Here is a 21818-nt window from a genome sequence, read left to right as displayed (position 1 = left end):
TATATGTAGAAATGCTGATTTAAGAAACATTTGGAGTGGAGCTGTATATAAGATTAAGAGATTCAACTTTATTGTCATAGTGCAGAGTACAGGTACAGAGCCAATGAAATGCAGTTGTTTTCACATATCCCAACTAAGCTGGGGTCAGAGCACAGGGTCAGTCATGAAACAGCACCCCTGGAGCAGATAGGGTCCAGGGCCTTTCTCAAGGGCCCAACAGTGGTATCTTGGCAGTGCTGGGGCTTGAACCCCCAACCTTTTGGTCAGTAACCCAGAGCCTTAACCGCTGAGCAACCACTTTTCCTAACCCTCCAGAATTTTTAAGCAGGCTCTTAAGTCTCTTAACTATTTAATAAGCTATGCTCTTTCTTTTCCATATTCACTACACATTAACAGTACATGCTCAACAGCCTCTGCATGACCACAGTAATAACACTGTCCAATATCATGTTATTATTGCTATTAACCTATTCGAAGTTGAATAATTATTGAATCATCTTTCCTTTTATTATAATCCATCCTCTCATTTCCTACTTGTTTCTGAATATTATACAAATCTCTTTTCTATGCTTCTTTCCATCTATTATTAATGTATACTTTAATTCTTCCTTTGATTTCAGCCTTGCTCAATGATACTTGTTTATCTATTTATGTGTGTTTTCGGGCCTGTTTAGCCAGTTTGTGAACAATTTCATTGCCCTCCACTCCCACATGAGCTGGAACCCAAAGAAAGGGTATTAATACCTGCATATTATGAATTCTTAACAGATTTGCAAGAATCCCATGGGTAATGTCCTGTCTTACTGAATTGTGTCCACTTGCAAGGCTGGTCAGTGCCATGAAGGAGTCTGTGAATACTACTACACTTGGAGGCTGAGCATCTTCAACCCATTGAAGGGCTAACTGAATAGAAATGAATTCAGCTGAAAACACAGATATATGATGAGTTGTTCTTTCCTTAATACTGTATTGAATTTTGGGAATATACATAGCAGCAGCTGTGCGACCAGAAGAGGAATCTTTAGATCCATCAGTAAAAATATGCAGCATTGAAGCATACCCCTGATTTAGGTGTTGCTGGACAATATGCTCCTTAGGGACACATTTGTTATATTTGTTCTTCATTTTAATTTGCAGCTGAAGATTGATTATTGGCATAAGATATAGCCACTGTAATTCCTATTATTTGAGCATCTCTGTTAGCAGACCATCCAAACATTTTAATCCTTCCATTTCCATGCTCCCAACATTCTTCCAACACCCTCTTAACTGGATGACTCTCATTGTGTCCTATTAAATTAATCCAATATTGCATTGACAATTTATACCTTCAAAGATATACAGGTACATCCCCCATTTTCACCTCCAAGGCTGGAATTGGGGATGACTTAAAAGCACCACAGTATATTCTTAGCACTTGAGCCTGCACTGATTCTATCTTTTTAATTAAAGATGCTGATGTATAAATGATACTCCCATAGTCCAGTGATGACCTGGTTACTGCACAATATATTCTTCTTCTAGCTCCCCATTCGACTCCTGCCAAACATCTTAAAAAGCTTTGGAGGAGATACTTTTTTCCAGATATTTAGCATGTATTCTAAATGGTAATCTAGATTCCATCCATATACCCATGTATTTTATTACTGGAACTTGTTCTAGTACCTGCATATATAAGTTCAGTTTAACCTTTGAGACAGTTTTCTTTTTTGTGAAGCACATCACTTGTGAAGCACATCACTTGTGCTTCACAGTTTTAGTCACTGACAACAGGAAATTCCACTTAGTAGTCCATTTCTATACTTTAACCACTGCTGCCTGTATGCTCTGTTATAGTATGTCCACTCAGCATACAGTGATCATCCAATGTCTACTTTAACATCATTAAAAACATAATTTATCATTATATTAAATAATACTGGACTACGAACACTTCCCTGGGGAGTTCTATGATCTATTGCAAAAACCTTAGAATATTCCGATCCTACACAAACTTGAACCATTCTTTGATATAAAAAGTTATATTCCCAGTTATACATTTTCCCTCCAATTACCATACTTTTAAGTTTTATTAATAATCCTTCTTTCCATAACATGTCTGTAAAGGGATCAATGGAAAGGAGGAGGCGAGAACCGGCTTTTCAATATAAATAATAGTTTAATGATAAACTTAAAAGAAGACACAAACACACACATGACGGACATGCCCGTAAACTATCTCTCTCTCTCCCGCACGATCCCCTGCAGTCGACCTTTATCCCGGAGGCATAATTAGCCTAATACGGGGCCGGGTGTGTAGGATCACGACCTGGCCACGCCCTCCGCCCTGCCACAATGTCATATGCCTTTTCAATGTCAAAGAACACACCTACCATTGTCTCTTTATCAGCTTGTGCTTTTTTAATGTCTGCGTCCTAACATTGCATCTATACTACGTCCTGTTTGAAATCAACTCTGATTTGGTGTCCTTTCCATTCAATTACATACTTTAACCTGTATATAATCATTATTTCCATGAGTTTACACAAATTTGCAGATAAAGCAATAGGTCTATAGTTACTTGGGTTTGATTTATCCGTTCAAGGTTTTCCAACAGGCAAACTAATTCCATGCTTCCAATGAAGAGGGAAGTTTACCTGAATTCCACACCTTATTATACAAACTTAATATTTTACTCAATGAACTATCTGATAAATGTTGAATTGTTGCATAATATACATCATCCTTGCCAGGAGATGATTGTTTATCTCCTCCAAGAGCTCTTTTTAACACATACATAGTGATTTCTACATCCATTGCATCATCAGAAAGACTTGTTTTAATCAGAACAGGTGGATTCTGCCTCATTATCTGTTCTTTATTCCTCTTCATATCTTCTGATATATTATCATTGCTATGCACTTTACAAACAATTCTGTCAATATTTCTGCTTTTTCAATGTCTGTCACTGCTATTCTTCCTTGATCATTTAAGACAGGCAAACTCAGATTTTTATGAATTCAGATTCGAAGCCAATTTCCTGATTGCACCTTATACTTCATTGATATGTATTTCCCTTCACCTTCTTGCATTGATCCATCTTGTTTAACTTTTTTAATTGCTTCAGCATATGTCAGATTTTCAGATACTCTGACATTCTGCACATTAAAAGCATTCTTATGAGCAACACAAGCTCCATATCAAGCACTGTGCTCACCCACACAATTACAGCAATTTGCCTTTGCTCCTTGTGCACATTTACCGTACTTGTGATTACCACTACACCTTGCACAGTGTTGTTTCCCTCTGCAGACTGCAGCGACATGACCATACTTTTGGCAATTGAAGCATCTAAGTGGTGGAAGAATGTGAGGTCTTACCGTGTAATTTACATATCCAATAAAGATATCAGGCATCTTTTCCTCATCAAATTGCAGATATATCGATAAGATATCAATTTCTTCTTTGTTTCTTACACACTGTAGACACTTTGCTTCAATCACCATAGCACCTTCATTACAACTTTTAATTCTGTCAGTGGAGACATCCGTTGGTATTCCAGTGATTACAACTCTTATCCAAGCTTTCTTATAGTGCACTGTTTGGCCTAGCATAGATTTTATGCCCGTTGCAGCTTATTGCTGTTTTTCATCCTTACACAAAATGTGAAAATTTCCGTTCCTCAATTTCCTTGTACTTTCTATATCTCCCAAAGCTTTTTTCAGGGCTTTGGATAATTTGATAATAATAATATCAGGGTCTGTGAATTTCAACATTACCTTAACTCTACAAGCACACCATACTGAGGCTGCTTTTCACCACACCCATCAAAACAATATCGTTTTTCTCAGACATTAGTTATAAGTTGAATTGATTATGAACAGCATTTCATATTGACTAACTTGATGCGTCTTGAAAGTTTTTGGTCGAGGACCCTTACTTTGAAAGGGGGGCTTTTATTTTGCAAGGTGGGAGTATATTTTGAAAGCGGGTCAAAGAGCTTCCGGTAGAAAACAGAACAAAGCCCGTCGTGTCTGTTTTCACGTGCTGTGTTGAAGGTAACAGGCGTTACGGCTGCTGATTTGAGATTACATCAACATGCCTCGAGTTTACATCGGACGGCTGAGTTATCATGTCCGCGAGAAAGACATCCAGAGGTTTTTTAGCGGTTATGGGAAGCTGCTGGAGGTGGATCTGAAAAACGGGTGAGTTCATACTAAACTAGAGCACGCTTCCATGATCATGAATGTGTTATATAATCACACATGTCTAATAAATCAATCTACACTGCCCAACATGAGATGTATTCTTAATGGGAACTACGGATTTTATGTTTGTTTAACGTTTTCGGTCTTATCGTTGGATTATCTGGAGAAACGAGCTGAACCTGCGGGGCTCTTTCTGAAATTGTGCTTATATTGCACTCGTATATTCTGCAGTAATACGGAATAATATTTGGCGGGATATTACAGCTCTTGTCAAGATGAGGTATTTTAAGCAGCTAATTGATGGTAAAGTGTTTGGCTGATAAACGCCACTTTTGCGCAGTTTCAAGCGCCTCCATTTTCTCAACAGAAGTAACAGAATTAGCTCAGCTGGTAGAATTGAACTCCATATGTTGCAGGAGCCTGAAGTGGGCGGGGCTTCTGTGGCCGGAAGTTGTCTTTACTTGGTCAGAGGGCTTCTGGTGTTGTGCCGAAATCGCTGACTAGAGGCAGCTGTTCAGTAAGTTTTCGTGTGAGAACGCGTCCGGTGCTCGTTAAGCGTCAAATTTAGGAATATATGTTTCCAAAGACTCAATTGAACACGAAAATATGAATCTGTGGAAAGTTTAGCACATATCAACAACTTAACTCGCGGTTATTAAGATATATTTGTTTATTGGGAATCAGTTTTTTTTAACTAAAATGGATAGGTTATCAAGGTGCATCTATCCTGCATACTCATTGGCAATTCCAAACAAAGTGTGGAATTTTGATTTATATCTGGAGAAAGTCCATTACATTAAAAGAGCAAAGTTGACTAACCGTGTGTTCAGACCAGAGACTGCGAGAGTGTCAAAATTCGCTCTGGCTGCCCTGCCAACAATGCTATCGAAAATTCGTGGACGCTCTGACATATTTGAAATGGGCGGCAATGTTCGTTGAGAATGCTTGGTTTTGTGAACTATATTTAAACATTTTTGACGACATATCACAAGTAGCATATATCCTCATGAAATATTTGAATATGATATTATATAAACCATAATATCCACTTCATCAACTCACTTGGCACACTAACAATTTCAGACACCTTTGTCCTCTCATCGTTTTTTTATTGTATTTATATCCCTGTAAGCAAACGGGGACAGATAAAATGATTTAAATTGGGAGGGATAGAATTTTTAAGTGGATGTGATTAGGGCTGGGATGGTTACCGCATTACCGCAATACCGCGGTCACGTGACTCCGACCGCGGGTCTGAGCTTGTCACCGTCGTCACCGCAAAAAAACAAAAACAAAAAAAACATTGGCCTGCACATGTGTGCACGTTGTGTCTAATGACATGGATTCGTTGTGTCTAATGACATGGATTCATTGATTCTAATGATATGGATTATGTCTAATGATATTAGCCTACATGGATTCAAGGTTTTCTAAACAAAACTTATCAAAATATGGAGCAAATCCGACCTTTCGCGAGTTGGGGAGCGCAATGTTCCATGACACATAATAACATTCCATTTGTATTAGAGATGCGCGGATGGGCTATTATTATTTAATCCACAACCGCATCACAAAACTCATCTGTCCGCACCAAAGTTTTTTGATACATTTTCAAAACCGCATCCATGGCGCTGACTGTTTTAAGGTCTGAGCGATGCAAGGCGCTGCTGCCGCGAGGCTAGAAAGCTCTTGGCTGTTCTAGAAAGGAGACTGATCCAATGCAGCAAAGATATTTTAAAGGCTAAAGTCCCTAGTAGGCTATAGCCTATTGGCTATGTTGTATCCCCAGAATATCAGCAGTGAAGTCCGTTTCCGATTGGCACAGGGATAAAAATAAATAAATAAATAGTAACGCACATCGGCAAACCTGACTACTAGGCTACTGTAGCCTAAAATTTTATCATTTTGTTTTGAATTTTGTTTAAAATGCATTTTAAGATTTCTATTTATTTCTCATGTCTGTGAGGCAGTAGGCCTAGCCGCGAGTTTCGGTTCATTTATGAGAGAGCTCACGCGCAAGAGATCGCATCGGCGCTTCCACGTCCTGCTGCTGATTATATGTCTGCTATATTTGCTTCTTATTTATTAATTCCAGGCAATTAGTTAATGAAACAGTGATTAAAATTAAGATACAATTTATACAAAACGAAATTTTAAGTTAAAGAAAGGCTTTCTACAAAACAAAACTTAATAAAGTGGTCAAAATCATGTCTGACCCATCTTCAATGCGAATGTATCTGAGAATAATCTTAAATAAGGAAATCTATACAGTGATTAGTTCATGCCAAATTACTGCTTGATGAAAATTTGACTTTAAAATTGTGCTCGTTTTTTTTCTTCGGATGTAGGTGACAATATTTAAAGTCTGTCTATCAAAAGCGACTTCTGATGTGTGCGCCAAAGTCTGTCGGGAGGGGGGACTTCTCTGATCCAATGTAATGTATTTAATGCGGTTTACCGCTATACCGCGGGAATATCTTGCTTTTCAACCGCGGTTAGAAAAAATCCATACCGCCCCAGCCCTAGATGTGATTTCACTCCCCAATGTCTCCATATCCCTGTATTATTTCATATGAGAATTTTTGTCTTAAATATGATATAACCTGTAATCGGAACACATTTAATTCTATAATCAAAGCTATCCCCAACTCAAGGTATATGTCTAATCTAGAGGTCGACCGATTAATCGGCCGATTTTTAGCGTTTTTTTACATAATCGGCATCGGCCAATATCCAAGTATATCAAGCCGATTATTAGGCAGGCGCATCTGTGGGCAGCCTAGTGTTGTTGTGGAACACGTGTTCGACGCACGCTGCCCCTAGAGTCATTTTCCAGCAGAGTGAGCAGACCTCATCCAGTGCCTATGGAAGGAGCTAAGTTCCATTTGTATAACTTATTTATATTTAATTAAAAACTTTTGATATGTTACTGCCAACTTCGAGAAAAAACGCGACATGATGTTCGGCTACTTTGGATATTGATAGCGTAGTTGAAGTTGCATTATCACAGCAGAAGGGTTGCTATCATGTCACAATAAGTAAGCAAGAATTTTGCAATTACAGACAGTGAATCTGAGACTTTTATTTGTTCTGTTTGTGTGTCTTATATTTGAGAGGGTTGTCACTCAATTCAGAGAAATAAGTAATAATAAAAGATACCAACGTGCTATATGCTATTGAAGGACTGGCTTTGGTAAGCTCGGACGTTATCGGTTCTGCTGTCGGTACTGGAGAAATTAAGAAAATACATTTATTATTGCTATAAAGAGAAAGTTATTTTATCTCGCCAGCCATTTCTATGTATAATAATTCTATGAAACCATTTGTCTGTGATGCAATTTCGCCTTCCAAAGATTATAAAAATAATATTTATACATAAGCCGCATTCTGTCTAGCACAACTTCCTTCCCTTCACAGCGGTGCACTGACATTTCTCCCTAAAACTCAAACTTAACGTCAGAATCAGCACGATTGGTGATTGTTGTAAAATGCAGTCTAGCTACTGTTGCTAAATTGCGGGACGCATTTAATAATAATAAGAGCGCAAGAGATACCGTTCCCAAGGCGGCGCGCGCTCCGAAACAGACCACAACGAGACAAGCAAAGTATAGGCTATTTCGGGTTTCATGTGCACGTCTAAACGATCAACTATACACAAAAATATGTCTAAACGACCAGCTTGGAGATTCACTTAAACGCAGTTTGTCTTAAATGGACGTAGTTATGGAAATAGTTGGGAGAAAATATGCTGCATCAGGAGCCTATTAGACTCGGTCTTAAAGGGGAAGCATCCTAATAAACATGCTGACGATTGAGCCATTACTGCGAATCAAACAACAAAAGGCAAAGAGAAAATCACTTACAGCTCTTGAATGAATAACTTCTGCATTAATAAGCATTAATCCAGGGCTTGACATTAACTTTTTGAGGCACTTGTCCTTCGGACAAGTACATTTATGTTTCACTTGTCCTTGCACAAAAGTCACTTGCCCGGGTAAAGATTTATAATTTCATTTATTTTTTTTGTGTTTTGCTAATGCAGAATTCGAACAAACCATTGAAAGCGTTTAAAACATTTACACAATTTCTGTTATGTACTGTTTTGCAGCTTCGTCCCAAGGTCCTTTGGTAACATACAGACCGTGCAGTTACTTGAAAGAGGAATTATTTACTGCGTCATCTCAGTTACAGTTCAGTACATTATCAGGGCTTGGAAATACTGTGACTTGCTAAAGTAGGCAAATGGCTAATAGTAATATTTAACTATGTACATTGTACAACCAATACAAATGCTGTTAAAGGATTAGTTCACCTCAAAATGAAAATTTTATGATAATTTACTCACCCCAATGCCATCCAAGATGTTCATGTCTTTCTTTCTTCAGTGGAAAAGAAATTAAGTTTTTTGAGGAAAACATTTCAGGATTTTTCTCCACACAATGGACTTCAAGCGCAACCATTGCTCAGCAATTGAAATAAAGTTGAAATGAAATCTAAATAATAGATTATTTTAAATTAGAAACAATGCCTAGGCAATTAACTGATACGATATGCCTAAATAAATATGATTAAGTTTAACAACACGTTGAAGTCCAAATCGATGCAGTTTAAAAGGGCTTTGAAGTGCTTCAAAGGGCTGTGCACGTCCCAGCTGAGAAATTGGGTCTTTATCTAGCTTAAACGATCGTTCATTTTCTAAAAAAAAAATATTTATTCTTTTTATAACCACAATTGTTGGTCTTGTGCTGGTCTGCGACGTTGGAAACGTCACGAAATATTATTTTTTATTAATAATTATAAAATAAAACAAAGATGTCGGACGATTTTGAAGTTGGAGGAGAAAATTAGATGGAATTTTCATTTTGAGGTGAACTAATGCTTTAATGCTTTTAATGCTTGCTTACAGTAGCTACACAGCTGCCGACGCTAAGTTAGCTAGCTAACGTCACTTACTTGTCAGCCAGGTTGGGTTGCGCCCGACAGACGCCACAGAACATTACTCCGTCTTCATAAATAACCCAGTCGAATTCATCTTTCCATTTGGTTAAAAAATTTCGTTCCCGTTTTAATTCCTATGTTGTTGGTTTAAGGTGACTTCTTGTTTTTGGAGCTTTTCTGTTTATAACCTGAAAAAATAACGAGGCATTTTAATGTTTTCTAAATCGGTGTTTGCTGGAAATATACCTCCATCTCCGATGTAAAGCGGATGCGCTTTAGAGAGAAATTCATATGGATTGCATAATCAGACGGTAACGTTAGGCTATTTTCTTTCGATTCGAATTGGTTCTTTAAAAGTGGACATTTCAAGCTTTAGCCTAACGTTACATAGACTATATTTTGTTTCAGTTCAGTTTCAGTTCACGGAGACCATGAAAGCCCGCCTGATTGTTTTATTTTATTTTGCAAAAGCACGTTTTCTTGTTATTGTGAGTTTACACAAATAAAAGTAGTTGCAAAGTATGTATTATTATTTTCAGTATGACCAGAAATGATAGAGTATTTAAGTTGTTTCCACTGTTGATAGGAAAACGCAAGTGTTCGCGCCAGCGCCTCTGTTCCATGCAGTGCGGCTCCACACTCCGCACAAACCCTTGGATATGCGTCAGAATCTTGTGTTTATTAAAAAATGTGTTAGTTTCAAATCGATTAAATTAAATCTGTAAAATAGGCGTAATGAGTGGCACATAACGTGAAGTAACATGGCATTTTATTTTGTTTGAAATTTAACTTGTCCGGTCGGACAACTAATTTTCTCTTCTACTTGTCCTACAAAAAATCCACTTGTCCCGGACAAGCGGACAAGCCTTAATGTCGAGCCCTGATTAATCTATCTATCTATTATTTTACAATTGATTACTAGATTATTAGATTTCTTTTTAGACCACACCTGAACAGTAATGTTAGTAGACCTTCCTGAAATTAAATCACTGTGCCTATATAACGTTTATCTTTGTTATATATATATATTATAATATATATATATTATAACAAAAAGAACCGTTAAGAATACAGTTGAAGTACCGGATCGTAAGCAGTATCGGTAAGAGTAGTAATACCATTAAAACCTTAACGATACCCATCCCTAGTTATGCCTGTGCTTCTCTTGGATGCTCTGAATATTGGATTACGTGTCTGGATTGCCCCTTAATTAAAGCTGCATTTGGATCTCAACCTTCGTGTCTCGGAGCAGTTCGTAACACCTGCTTTGTTTATTTAATATATTTATTATACATTATTTATACAATATGTTTTTACATTATACATTTTTAATTTAAGTGTACAAGTGCAGATTGGTCAAGTGTTCAATAAATGTATTTGTTGAGAAATTTTGTCTATCTTAAGTAATTATTTGTGTTACATTTTATGTTTCAAATAAAAGGTTCAAATAAGAGGTTAAAAACAAGCACATATCGGCCAAAATAAATCGGCTGCATTAATCGGCCATCGGCCGACCCGGATTTCAAAAGATCGGCATCGGCCTGAAAAAACCAATATCGGTCGACCTCTAGTCTAATCAAATGATTCCTTTCAAATTCTAATCCCACCACCCTGTGTCTCCCATCGCTTTTAATTGGAGGTTACGATTTCAAAGAAACTACATTTTCAAACAAATCTATCAGAAATATGTTAACATTTTATTCCCTTTTGTAGTTTATAGAAACTTGATATCACAGTTTTTCTCAAAAGAAACTATTTACAGGTTACAAACAAATAATTTTAAATTCCCATTAACTCCCGAAGCTAAGGAAATCCATTTCAAAATTTTTAACTTTATCCTTCCAGTGAATTTTTACGACAAAGATTTGGAATTGAAACTAGTAATTGTGTATTTTGTGATGAGATTGAAACTACTGATCATTTATTTTTCCATTGTATGTAGATGCTTTATGGCTTGATATTCATGAGTGGCTTTACCCAAAGGTTTCTTTTCTTGACGTCTTCTGTCATAAGGATATTGTCTTTAGACTTGCTATGAACAGCAACAAAGATGATTTTCTGGTTAATAACCTCCTTATTTTTAGGACATTTTATATACACAAATCTAAGTATTTGAAAGTGAAACCCAGGTTTTCTGTATTTCACAATGCGTTTCTTTCCTATTCAAAGGCCCTTAAAATGATGAAGTAAAAATGCACAAAATCTTAATAGAAGAATATGATTTTAAAAATAACCATAGTTTTTTGGTTTTTATTTTAGTTGGTATTTTCCTGCAATGCACCTTTGCACCTGATTTAATTGTTGTATTGCAATGATATACGATTGTTGCCATGCTGTTTGTAAATGATGTTAATCAATAAAAAAAAAAAAAAAAAGCTCAAGCATCATCGCACACTGACAAGTGACTGAGCGTGCTGAGGGGGCGTGACTGTTTAATGCGAACAGATTTCTTAAAGACGCATGCTTCGACAATCAATCCATATCGCATTGTGTGTTTTAGTTGTAATGTTGTTGGTTCTTGTAATTACTTGTGTTTTTTCTTTTTTTTCTTTATTTGTGCACGAAATTTATTTGTTTTATTGTCTTTGTTCTTCATCTTACATCTGCTCACCACATTTACTCTGGTGAAATATCGCCTCAGTGTCCTCTTCATTTGTCTATGAAAAGCAGTTACACCAATGCTGACAGAGGAATATTAAATTATATTGATATTAGAGGCTGCCAAAATCTGTTACCCCACTTTAATTTCAACTAAGTATGTCTAATGGCACTTTTCCTCTGCACATTATGGTTCGACTCGCCTCAACTCTCTTTACATCTTGAAGCTTGCATTTCCACTGCAGTTTAGTACCACATCAACGTGGGTGGGATTATAGGGTGATCGTCATTTTTTTTTTCTCTCTTCCAGAGAGACTTTTTAATTTTGCTCATTGCTAACGAGTGGACCGTCTGCACCTCATTTATTGACCACGGTGTGGTTTTGCGCACAGCCATTTCTTTTTTCACAATTCGAAGTCACGTGAACAAATGATACTGCTATCGCTGTTACTAAACCTTTAAAACTAGCGGGGTGATGTCACGTGTCGGACTATTCTCCCTGACCAATCAGTGATCTGCAGAATTTTAATGTCACATTTAATATCTGCTCCGCTCGCTTGGGACCTCAACCGAGGTGGTACTAAAAAAAAAAGTACCAGGTACTATCCACAGTGGAAAACCCCCAAAAAGCAAGCTGAGTCGAGTTGTACCGTGCAGTGGAAAAGCCCCTTAATATTCACCAAACTCATTCAGGTGATGTCTAATGTCTTAAGTGTTCTCTTCTAAAAGATTTATTCCTGTGGTATATAACTATGTTTAGATGGAGGGTCATCAGGAAACTGGCATTGACAGCCCTCATTATGTTACAGCTGACATCGCCGGGAGATGCCCTAGTAAATTAGTTTGAGTAATATAAAACCGGTCCGAAAAGTGCACAACTTTTCAGATGCTGCCTCATTGCCAATGGCAGTAAGCATACAAGAGCACATGGTACCCTAATGGGGGGCACATACAGCATCTACAATACTGCTGAAATTTCTCAGCTGATTTTTATTTTACATTTTATATTGTATCTTTGTTTATTCCTGCTGAGAATTTGTAAACAATAAAATAAGCCTTTATTGCTGAGATTCCCTTGAGGCTTCATTTGCTGACCTTGAGCAAGAACAGAATCTTCAGTTTAATTTCATAAGTAAAGTTGAGTTGCTTATAATTTAGGTTTGATTCAACTATCTTTAAACCACCTGAAATAAGAATAGGGTAAAAGGTGTAAGATAATTGTACACACTGCTGAACAATACAAAACAAAAGACTTTAATGTAATACAACTCTAAAAATAATTGACCATCAAATTGTTGTCAGCCCTGCTCAATCTTTTACAAAACAAATTTAAGTCTATATACAGCAGGGCTTAAAGTATTCCGGCACCGTGCCGGATCTCCGGTGTGCAGCCGTGAGGGGAAAAAAATTAAATAATATTTGGGAACCTGCGCATGCGGTTTAATATTTTCGTCAATTTATTTCACCTACCAATCATATGAGAGGAACGCAGCTCTAACTAACGTTACAAGCCTATCAGAAGCAGAGAAGTGCGGGTCCTGGCAACACAGTATGATTGACACCCATACGTCAATCTCACGTTAGTGTTGTCGGTGAAATGGAGCGCACGTTTATGAAGCCTGGGGATGATGTCCTAGCAATAGATAAAGGACTCAAAAATAAATGGCGCTGGGCGTGGATTGAAGAAAGTAGAGATGGCGAGCCTTTTGGCAGTTGGTGCCAGAAACTGAGAGAGCCCGATTTGCTCGAGGAAGCTACTGTATGCCAGCAGCGGTAAGAAAGTGCTTGCTCGTCATGATTTAGACTCCGGTCATAGAGCCGCTGCCCGTGCACTCAAACTTACCACGACGTTGCCGGAGCAACTGTTACAGCTGACACACCGTTGTCTATGACTGACCGTGTCTGCGATTTTAAAAATACGTGCAGAACATGATTTGTCATTCAGAATTTCGCAGCCACTGGTCACCCTGTGTAGAAAAATAGCAGAAGACAAAAAAGCGTTAACTAGCCTGTCGGTTTCAAATCAACATGCAAGTTACATGAACACTCCATCTTCTGGTCCAAATGTCTTAAAAAGAACGAGTTTGCAGGACTTTGCTTACAACCCGGAAAAAAAGAAAAAATAAGTGATAATGGCCTTGATTTTCACTTCTAATCTTCAGTTTAGCAGTTCAGTTCTTTAGCACTTTGAGCACTTGTTATTTAAGCACTTGTTATTGTTCAGAAGAAAACATTTTATTTGACATATTACTTTTAAATAAATGGTTCAAACATAATCATTGAAGAGAAGTGAATCTGTCCATCTCAGTTTACCAGTTTTTTTTAAGCACTTTAAGCTCTTGTTACTGTATTTTTGTTATTATCGTCAATATTTGAAGTCTGTCTGTGCAGTCCCCCCCCCCTCCCCCCAACAAAAAAGTTCAGGCTCAGGATTTTTTTTCACTTTAACCCCTGATACAGTACTGTACTTGCATACATACGTGAAATGCATGCTGGGTAAAGGAAATTGTTGTCATTCCCAACCAGGCCCAGATCCCAAATGCATCTTGAAGCACCCTCAATTGCAGAACTGCTGCCTGCAGTTCAATTTATCATTAACTTTTTTTTAATTGATTAGATCTTTCATTTATCTGGCTTATCGCGCATCCATAAGCTTTTAATTTGCTCAGGGTTGCCAGATAATAGATGCAACACCCCAATCAGAGATTTATACTTGCACAAATAAGAAATATTTCACCTTTTGTCATACTTAATTTATGCAATCTGGCAACCATCCATTCGAGTGCGCGCTTTCTCCTCTTCGGAAAAAACCTTAAAGTGTTCAATAGTGCAATATTATGCTCAAAGAAAAGTGTGGTGCAGTCAATCCGTGTCCATACGTGGTGCTGATTCGTGCCAAGGCTGTGAGCAAACCTTTTCAGTGATGAACTGTAATAAAATCCCAATTGATCTACGCCTCATTCACACAATGAGAGAATACTTGAGTAAAACCAAGTGAGAAGTTCGTTCTTTGTGTTATTTGTGAAATGCTGAGGTCCCTTACACCTGTATGTGAATGTTACACTGGTGGTAATCATTTCAGTGTCATGCAGCCGGTTTTGTTCAGTTTTGTGCTGAATGGGGTGCCAAATATTGACGAGACTCTCATCATGGCCCATGAGCGTGTAGACGGGTTGATAATGTTTTGAGAATAAAACAACTATCCACTTTGCGGCAAACATTAATATAAGCTTAATATTTTATTTTACTATTAAATCAGACTCCTGATGTAGAGTGTTAAATTGAATACTAAATTACCACTGCATTGAAATATGGTAAACAATTAATGATTATATTCGGCCTTTATTCAGTTTTACTAACACATGATAGAAAAGTAGCAGAAACACTTCAAGTAATCTCAGAATGGTCCCATCAGTAAGTATCCACTTCTGAAAATTGTTGAGTGCATGAGATTACTACTACTTCTGGGCTTAAAAGATACAACTATGTTGAACTTTTTATCTTCTCTCTTCCATGTTCTACTTAACGGCTGATATGGCCCCTGTACCAAAACAATTGCACACCTCTGCTCAATTTAATATGTAAGACTAATACTGTAAATTGGCAAGCAGATTTCCTTGAATCCCAGCAAACACAAAAATCCCTGCGTTTAGTGAACACACAATTGCTGCATCAAAACTTATAAACGTGTATGATTTTGCAAATCAGTATGTCCTAATCTGCATGCACAGCATTTTGCTGTCATTTTCAGCAACAGATCATGTGATAGTTGTCAAAGGCAAAACCTATATTCACAGACTCAACATTTAACACCCATTATTCCCTTTTCCCCTCCCATTCTCCAATACCACACTGTCCCTCAAGAAATGTCCCTGTGGTCACACTTAAATACACATACAAAAAAGAAAAAATATAATATATATAATTAAAAAATAGATAAATAAAATAATCACACACATTTAAAATTACACCTCTCTCCAATGCCCCTCCCTGAGAGCCCTGCAAGAAGGCCAAGTAGCTGCCCCATTTTTTTATTAAATTAATCTAAATTGCCTAGCCTTCTACATGACATTTCCTCGAATGCTGCCACCCTCCCCATCTCTGTGCACCACTCTTGAAATGAAGGCGTTCCAGCCGACTTCCATCCCTTAAGAACAATATGTCTGCCAATCATAACACTGGCTAGGACCTAATTATACCTCACACAATAGCATTTGATCAACGTGAACTAGGGTTGGGCGATGTCCCCTAAATTGGCAGTTGACGATGTTGACAGTACAACATCGCGATGGACGATGATATCGTCAGGGGGGGGAATTATATAATTTCATATAATTTTCAAAAATTATATGAAAAATTATAATTTCGTTATTTTACTAACCTGTGACTCGTCGGCGCTTGATCAGTAGGTTGCACGACACGTGAAGCATTTTTTTTTTAGCTTTCACTTAAGAAGAGTTGTGCACTTTTTATTTTAATATATCTCTTTACATAAATACTATTTTCCACTTAAAAACTATAATTTCGTTATTTTACTCACTGATGAGCAAAAGGTCGAGGCAGAAATGGCCATTGATGGGGAAGAGGACCCGCTGACTTGGTGTAAACGAACGACAAAAGGTTTCCGTTCATGGCAAGATTAGCACGGAAATATCTGTGCATATGTGCTACCAGTACTCCATCAGAGCGGGTCTTCAGCACAGCGGGTAGTGTAGTTACTCCAATCCGCAGCTTATTAAAACCAGATAAAGTGAATATGTTGGTATTTCTGGCCAGAAACATCGAAATTTAAACATGGTCTATGGTGAAAGATATTAGACTTCTTATGCATTTTTCGCCATTCGTTGCGGAGCTATTCGATTTTGCATATTATTTTTTAAACGTTCATTTGTGTAATTCATATGACCACTTTACAATATTTCAACAACATAATTTATTTTGTAGCCTGTGCTGAAGTTAATTGTGCTGCTAATTATAAGTGAAATGTTAATGCCGAGTTTCGGTCTGAGTGTTCCCGTTTCATTTGTTGTTCTTCTATGTTTTAATAAATGTGTGTTATTCATATTCACCTTGTTTCTTTCATTTGATTTGACATTATGGATTTATGGCCAAGGAAATTTTTCTTTAAAAGTAACCAGACAAAAGTTATTTGACGTTCGCTGGTCTGGGTTTATCTTAAACTGCCGCTTCAGTGATTTTCTGAGACACTACAACTACTAATAATTAATTAATAAAGGCTATTTTCTTGTAGCCTACAACATAAAATATTTGAATCTAAATGTACAGTGTAAGACATGTAAAAAAAAAGACAAGAAGCTAACAATGTCAAGATCAATATTTGTGTAGCCTGCCTGACACGGTATTTTCACAGACTAACACGTCACGTCTCTGGCATATACTACAGTATTTAAAATAGCATATATGCATTAGTTATATTCTCAATTTAATTTACAGAGCAATCCCTGCAAAGTTTTTAGGTTAACTATAGAAGAGACTAGGATTAGTGAGTCACACTAGCAAGACTCGCAAAAGGGGGCATGGCATCACGATGGTGGCTCTACATCGTGATGTTGGTCAGCCATCACGATGGACGATGATATCGTCCATCGGCACAACCCTAACGTGAACACGATAAATCATGTGACAAGCTTGATGTTTTACAATGGAGTTTAAATTTGATACGTCGTATAATAACTGCTGGAAAAAAAAATCACGCTGGGGGATCAGTTCAATCATTTAGAATATACGTGCAAAATGGTTAGTGATTCCTTATAAACCTCTAGTGTGGAGCCAGTTCTGTACAATAAAAATTGTGAGGCATAGCCGACTGGCCCTGGAGCCTTGCCTGTAGGCAAGGCCTTAATTACCTCACTAAGCTCCAAGTTAATCTCAGAATCGAGAATTTGTTTTGCTCAGCCAACAGTTTAGGAAGTTCTAACGGTTCCACTAAGTTTGTAATATCTTTTCAGTAATCGAAGATGTGGAATTCTTTAAAAGCTTTATTAATATCAGTGGCCGAGGTACATATTTCACTAAATGATCTAACTCGATACCCAGCCCTAGACATACTCGACGACGACTCTGGGAGCCATTCAGCAAAGTCACAACTGTATTCTAGAACTAATACTACTTATTATATTATTCAAAGTGACTAAACCTCTTTGAGTAATCTGATCTTGTAAGTAACCTTTCAGTTATCAGATCTTTAACAACTACACCACACTACCCCCATAAAAGTTGGTTTAAGTGGCTTTTAAATCAGGCTGTAACGTGTACATGGCTTTCTAACCTGGATGTGTTCAATGTTGCATGTCTGTGAAGGTATGGATTTGTCGAGTTTGAAGACACGCGTGATGCTGATGATGCGGTCTATGAACTGAATGGAAAAGAGCTGTGTGGAGAGCGAGTCATGGTCGAGCATGCCAGGGGCCCTCGCCGAGACCGTGACAGCTATGACCGAGGGGGTTATTATGGAGGCGGAGGTGGTGGCGGCGGTGGGCGCAGTAAGTACAATTCAGTCATATCAGTTATGTACTGTAGTGTGAAATGGCACAACTTTTTTTGTAGTAGCACAGAACATTTGTTAGCAATTGTGGATGAATCCTGTTAATATTAGTGGGATACGCTAAATGCAATTCTTTGCATTTGTTTTATTTTCTGTACACTAGATTGCTTAGAGATAAATACAAGCATTAATCATCATGTAATTAAAAACTTGCTGCTCAGTGTCTGTAAAGTTCCCCCAGGTCTAATGCTGCTTTCAAAATAAAAAATGTTTCTCTCTTTGTAAACAGTTCATCAATTTAAACAAAAAAGATTTGTAATTATTTATTAAAATTGTCTGTATTTGCATTTAAGTCAGACATCTTTCTGATGAGCTACATATTGGGGCAGCTGAAAATTCTTGGAAAATGTGGTATTTGCATCTTATTTTTTGCTACAGAAAAGTATGCCAATGTCACAATACATAAGTCTGTTAACATCTCTTCTGTAATTTTTTTTTTTACTTTAAACTTTTAGTCTTGTCAAATCATGTGTTTCCAGTTTTCCTGTTTTTTTCTTTTTAACATACAAGTTAAAATCACTGATCTTTTAAAAGTTGCTTATTCTATATTGTAAGTCACGCAAATAGACTTTCTATTCTTTCTTTTCGTCTAATGGTGTGTTTTCTTTGTGTGTTTGGGCAATTTGACATGATTGTGCTCCTTTTCCCACATTTTGTTTCTTTACTCTTCTATTAGATGTTATAGCCTAATGGAAAACCTCAACATCTAAGTTTAATTAAAATTTCCAATTTGATTTTCACAATAACGAAGTCCTTGATGTTTCAATTTGAAAGAGTCCAGTGGGGGCTGAGGTTGTGGCTCAGATGACTTCCTGACGGGTTTGGCCTTGGCCTCTTCACCTTACAATGTGTGTGTGACCTTTGCCCCTTGATGCTTTGGCTGACCTAACCGGAAGCCAAGATGACCGCAGCCTTTTGCCAATAGACCAGGGGTGATGGTGAGGAATGCCACTAGTTATTGCTATGTTGTCCATATGGAAAGTCTCTAGCCAAGATGTAATAGAAAACTCTGAAATGGAGACATTGGGATACACTAGCATTTCTTGAAGGGCAAGTCAGAGATGTTCATGCGAGGGGTCTGTGAACCTAATATTATAAATTTAAATGTATCATTTTGTCTTTGAAGAGATCATTTTTGCCCTGAGAGTGAGTATCAAGCTTTATGAGTGTCTTATGGGTTCCTGTCTCTTTTACCCAAATATCAATGCCTTTTTTGGGAGGCAGCACATTACTCTTGATACTGAAAAGGTTGACAATAAGCAACACGGGAAATATGTATTGGGTCAGGGGTGACCAACCCTGCTCCTGGAGAGCTACCATCCTGCAGAGTTTAGATCCAACCCTAATCAAACACACCTGAACCAGCTTATCAAGCTCTTTAGGATTACTTGAAAATGACAAGCAGGTGTGTTTGAGCTAAACTCTGCAGGAAGGTAGCTCTCCAGGAGCAGGGTTGGTCACCCCTGTCTTAGGTTCTTAAGCTAATGTCAGTGGCGTCCATCCGTACGCAGTTTCTCAGTGTCATAAAAGGACATTTCTATATTCTTCCCCATCTCTTCTGAAGGTGGTTACAGCAGCAGAAGTCGCACTGGTAGAGACAAGTACGGCCCACCTGTTCGAACGGAGCACCGGCTCATTGTGGAGAATCTGTCTAGCCGCTGCAGCTGGCAGGACCTTAAGGTAAACTAACTGTTTTTAGAGTTGCACGTCTTAACACAGCACTCAAGGTGCTAAAATAACACTAGAAGCAATGTAACGGACATCAGTCTGACACATGTCCATAGACAAACAATTAAAAATAGAGTATTTGTAATCTTTTTAGGAATGTTCATTGGGATTTACCTATTATGACAAAGGGGTATACATAAAGTCTTGGTTGTGTTTGTAGGATTTCATGCGACAGGCAGGTGAGGTGACCTATGCGGATGCCCATAAGGAGCGTGCCAACGAGGGGGTCATCGAGTTCCGTTCATACTCTGATATGCGGAGAGCTCTGGAAAAACTGGATGGAACGGATATCAATGGCAGGAAGATTCGCCTCGTTGAAGACAAGCCACGGCGTCGGCGTTCCTACTCTGGGAGCCGCTCTCGGTGAGTGCTTAATCAAATTTAATCAAACCATTATGTTTGCTAGTATATTGGCTAGAGTTGCCATTGTTGTTTTGACCCGGAAATGGTTTGCAGCTTACCTTAAAGGTAGAACTGTGTTAGCGTGGGGGAAATTGTCATCTTGGGCACTTGTCACCACTGGGGTACCCCAAGGTTCTTCTGGGCCTGGGATGTAATCACTCTTTAAAATCTCTTATTGATTGACTTTATAGATTGTGAACATTGAATGTTAAAAGCTTCCATATCTAGTGAGCTGCCTCAGCATCTTGTGTAAACGGCTAGCTTCTGAAGGCTCAAGCACATTTACCTTTGCACAGTGAAATTGTCATGTGTTAAGTAGTTTAGAAAAAAATTTTTTTGTATGTTTTTGTTTTCATTCAGGTCTCGTAGCCGACGTCGCTCTCGTAGCAGGAGCCATCATAGCAGCCGTTCCCGGAGCAACTCAAGATCTCGCTCAAGGTACAAGGAAATACCCATGGATTACGGAATTTGAATAACATTATTTAGACTTTTTTACAGTTTCTTATTCTCTCTTGTAGGTCTCATTCTCGCCGACACCGCTCCCGGTCCAGGTCGGGACGCAAGTCTCATTCAAAGTCCCCATCAAGCAAGTCTCGCTCACGCAATCGTAAATCCCACTCTCGTTCTCGCACAAACAAATCTCGTAGCCGATCGGCTAGCCACAAATCTCGCTCTCAATCGGATGATCGCAAGTCTCGCTCTAAGAGTACTTCTAAGGTAAAGTCGGATCGTGGACGCTCCAAGGAGAAGTCGGTCAGTAAGAAATCCAGTAGTAGGTCTGCTTCACCAATGGAGAACGGTGACAGGGTACGTGCTAAATCGGCATCCCGCTCTCCTACTCCTAAGGCAGATAAGAGCTATTCCAAGTCCCCAGACCGGCATTCACTCTCTCGCTCGAAGTCTGGCTCTCGCTCTAAATCCCACTCCCGTTCCAGATCTGCTTCCCAAGACTAGTGCAGTTTGATATTTAGAACCCAGTTTGATTTTTAGACCCCATAGAAGTGAAATTGTTCAAAGATAGCTTTCTAAAGGTAAAACGATCCAAGGTCCTTTGTATTACATCAGGTTTAATTTGGTTAAGTGATCTTTTAGTGTACTGCATGTCATTGTTTTCATAAACTATGATCCTCTGAACTCATTGATGCAGGAAAAAGGTTAATTGCAAACAGTCTGATTTAATTGTTTGTTTTATAAAAATTTCTCAGATATATTGGTGTCTTTTTTTTTTCCCCATGTCTATTTTCACCCCTAATAAATTGTCCTGGTTTACAAAATGTTTTATTTTCATTCTTCCATGAAGACCATGTGCTAGTTGCAGAACCTCTAGAACTGTTAAAAATAAAATGACCTAACATTTAATTATACCTCTAAATCTGAGGCCATGGTTATCAGCAGGAAAC

General features: G+C 38.1%; 1 protein-coding gene across 1 annotated transcript; it reads left to right on the top strand.

The window, feature by feature from the left end:
• The first annotated feature begins 3980 nt into the window (after nt 1–3980).
• LOC127628440 (serine/arginine-rich splicing factor 6-like) lies at nt 3981–21684 on the top strand. The gene is made up of 6 exons (XM_052105182.1): nt 3981–4184; nt 18045–18226; nt 19853–19968; nt 20177–20379; nt 20779–20856; nt 20937–21684. Exons 1-6 carry the CDS (start codon nt 4078–4080, stop codon nt 21370–21372), a joined length of 1122 nt encoding a protein of 373 aa, XP_051961142.1. The 5' UTR covers nt 3981–4077; the 3' UTR covers nt 21373–21684.
• Nucleotides 21685–21818: the final 134 nt, after the last annotated feature.

This window comes from Xyrauchen texanus, chromosome 35 (assembly GCF_025860055.1).
Source record: "Xyrauchen texanus isolate HMW12.3.18 chromosome 35, RBS_HiC_50CHRs, whole genome shotgun sequence".
NCBI classification, from domain to species: Eukaryota; Metazoa; Chordata; class Actinopteri; order Cypriniformes; family Catostomidae; genus Xyrauchen; species Xyrauchen texanus.
The sequence above is the reverse complement of the archived record's forward strand: the minus strand, read 5'-3'. Positions and strand labels throughout refer to the sequence as shown.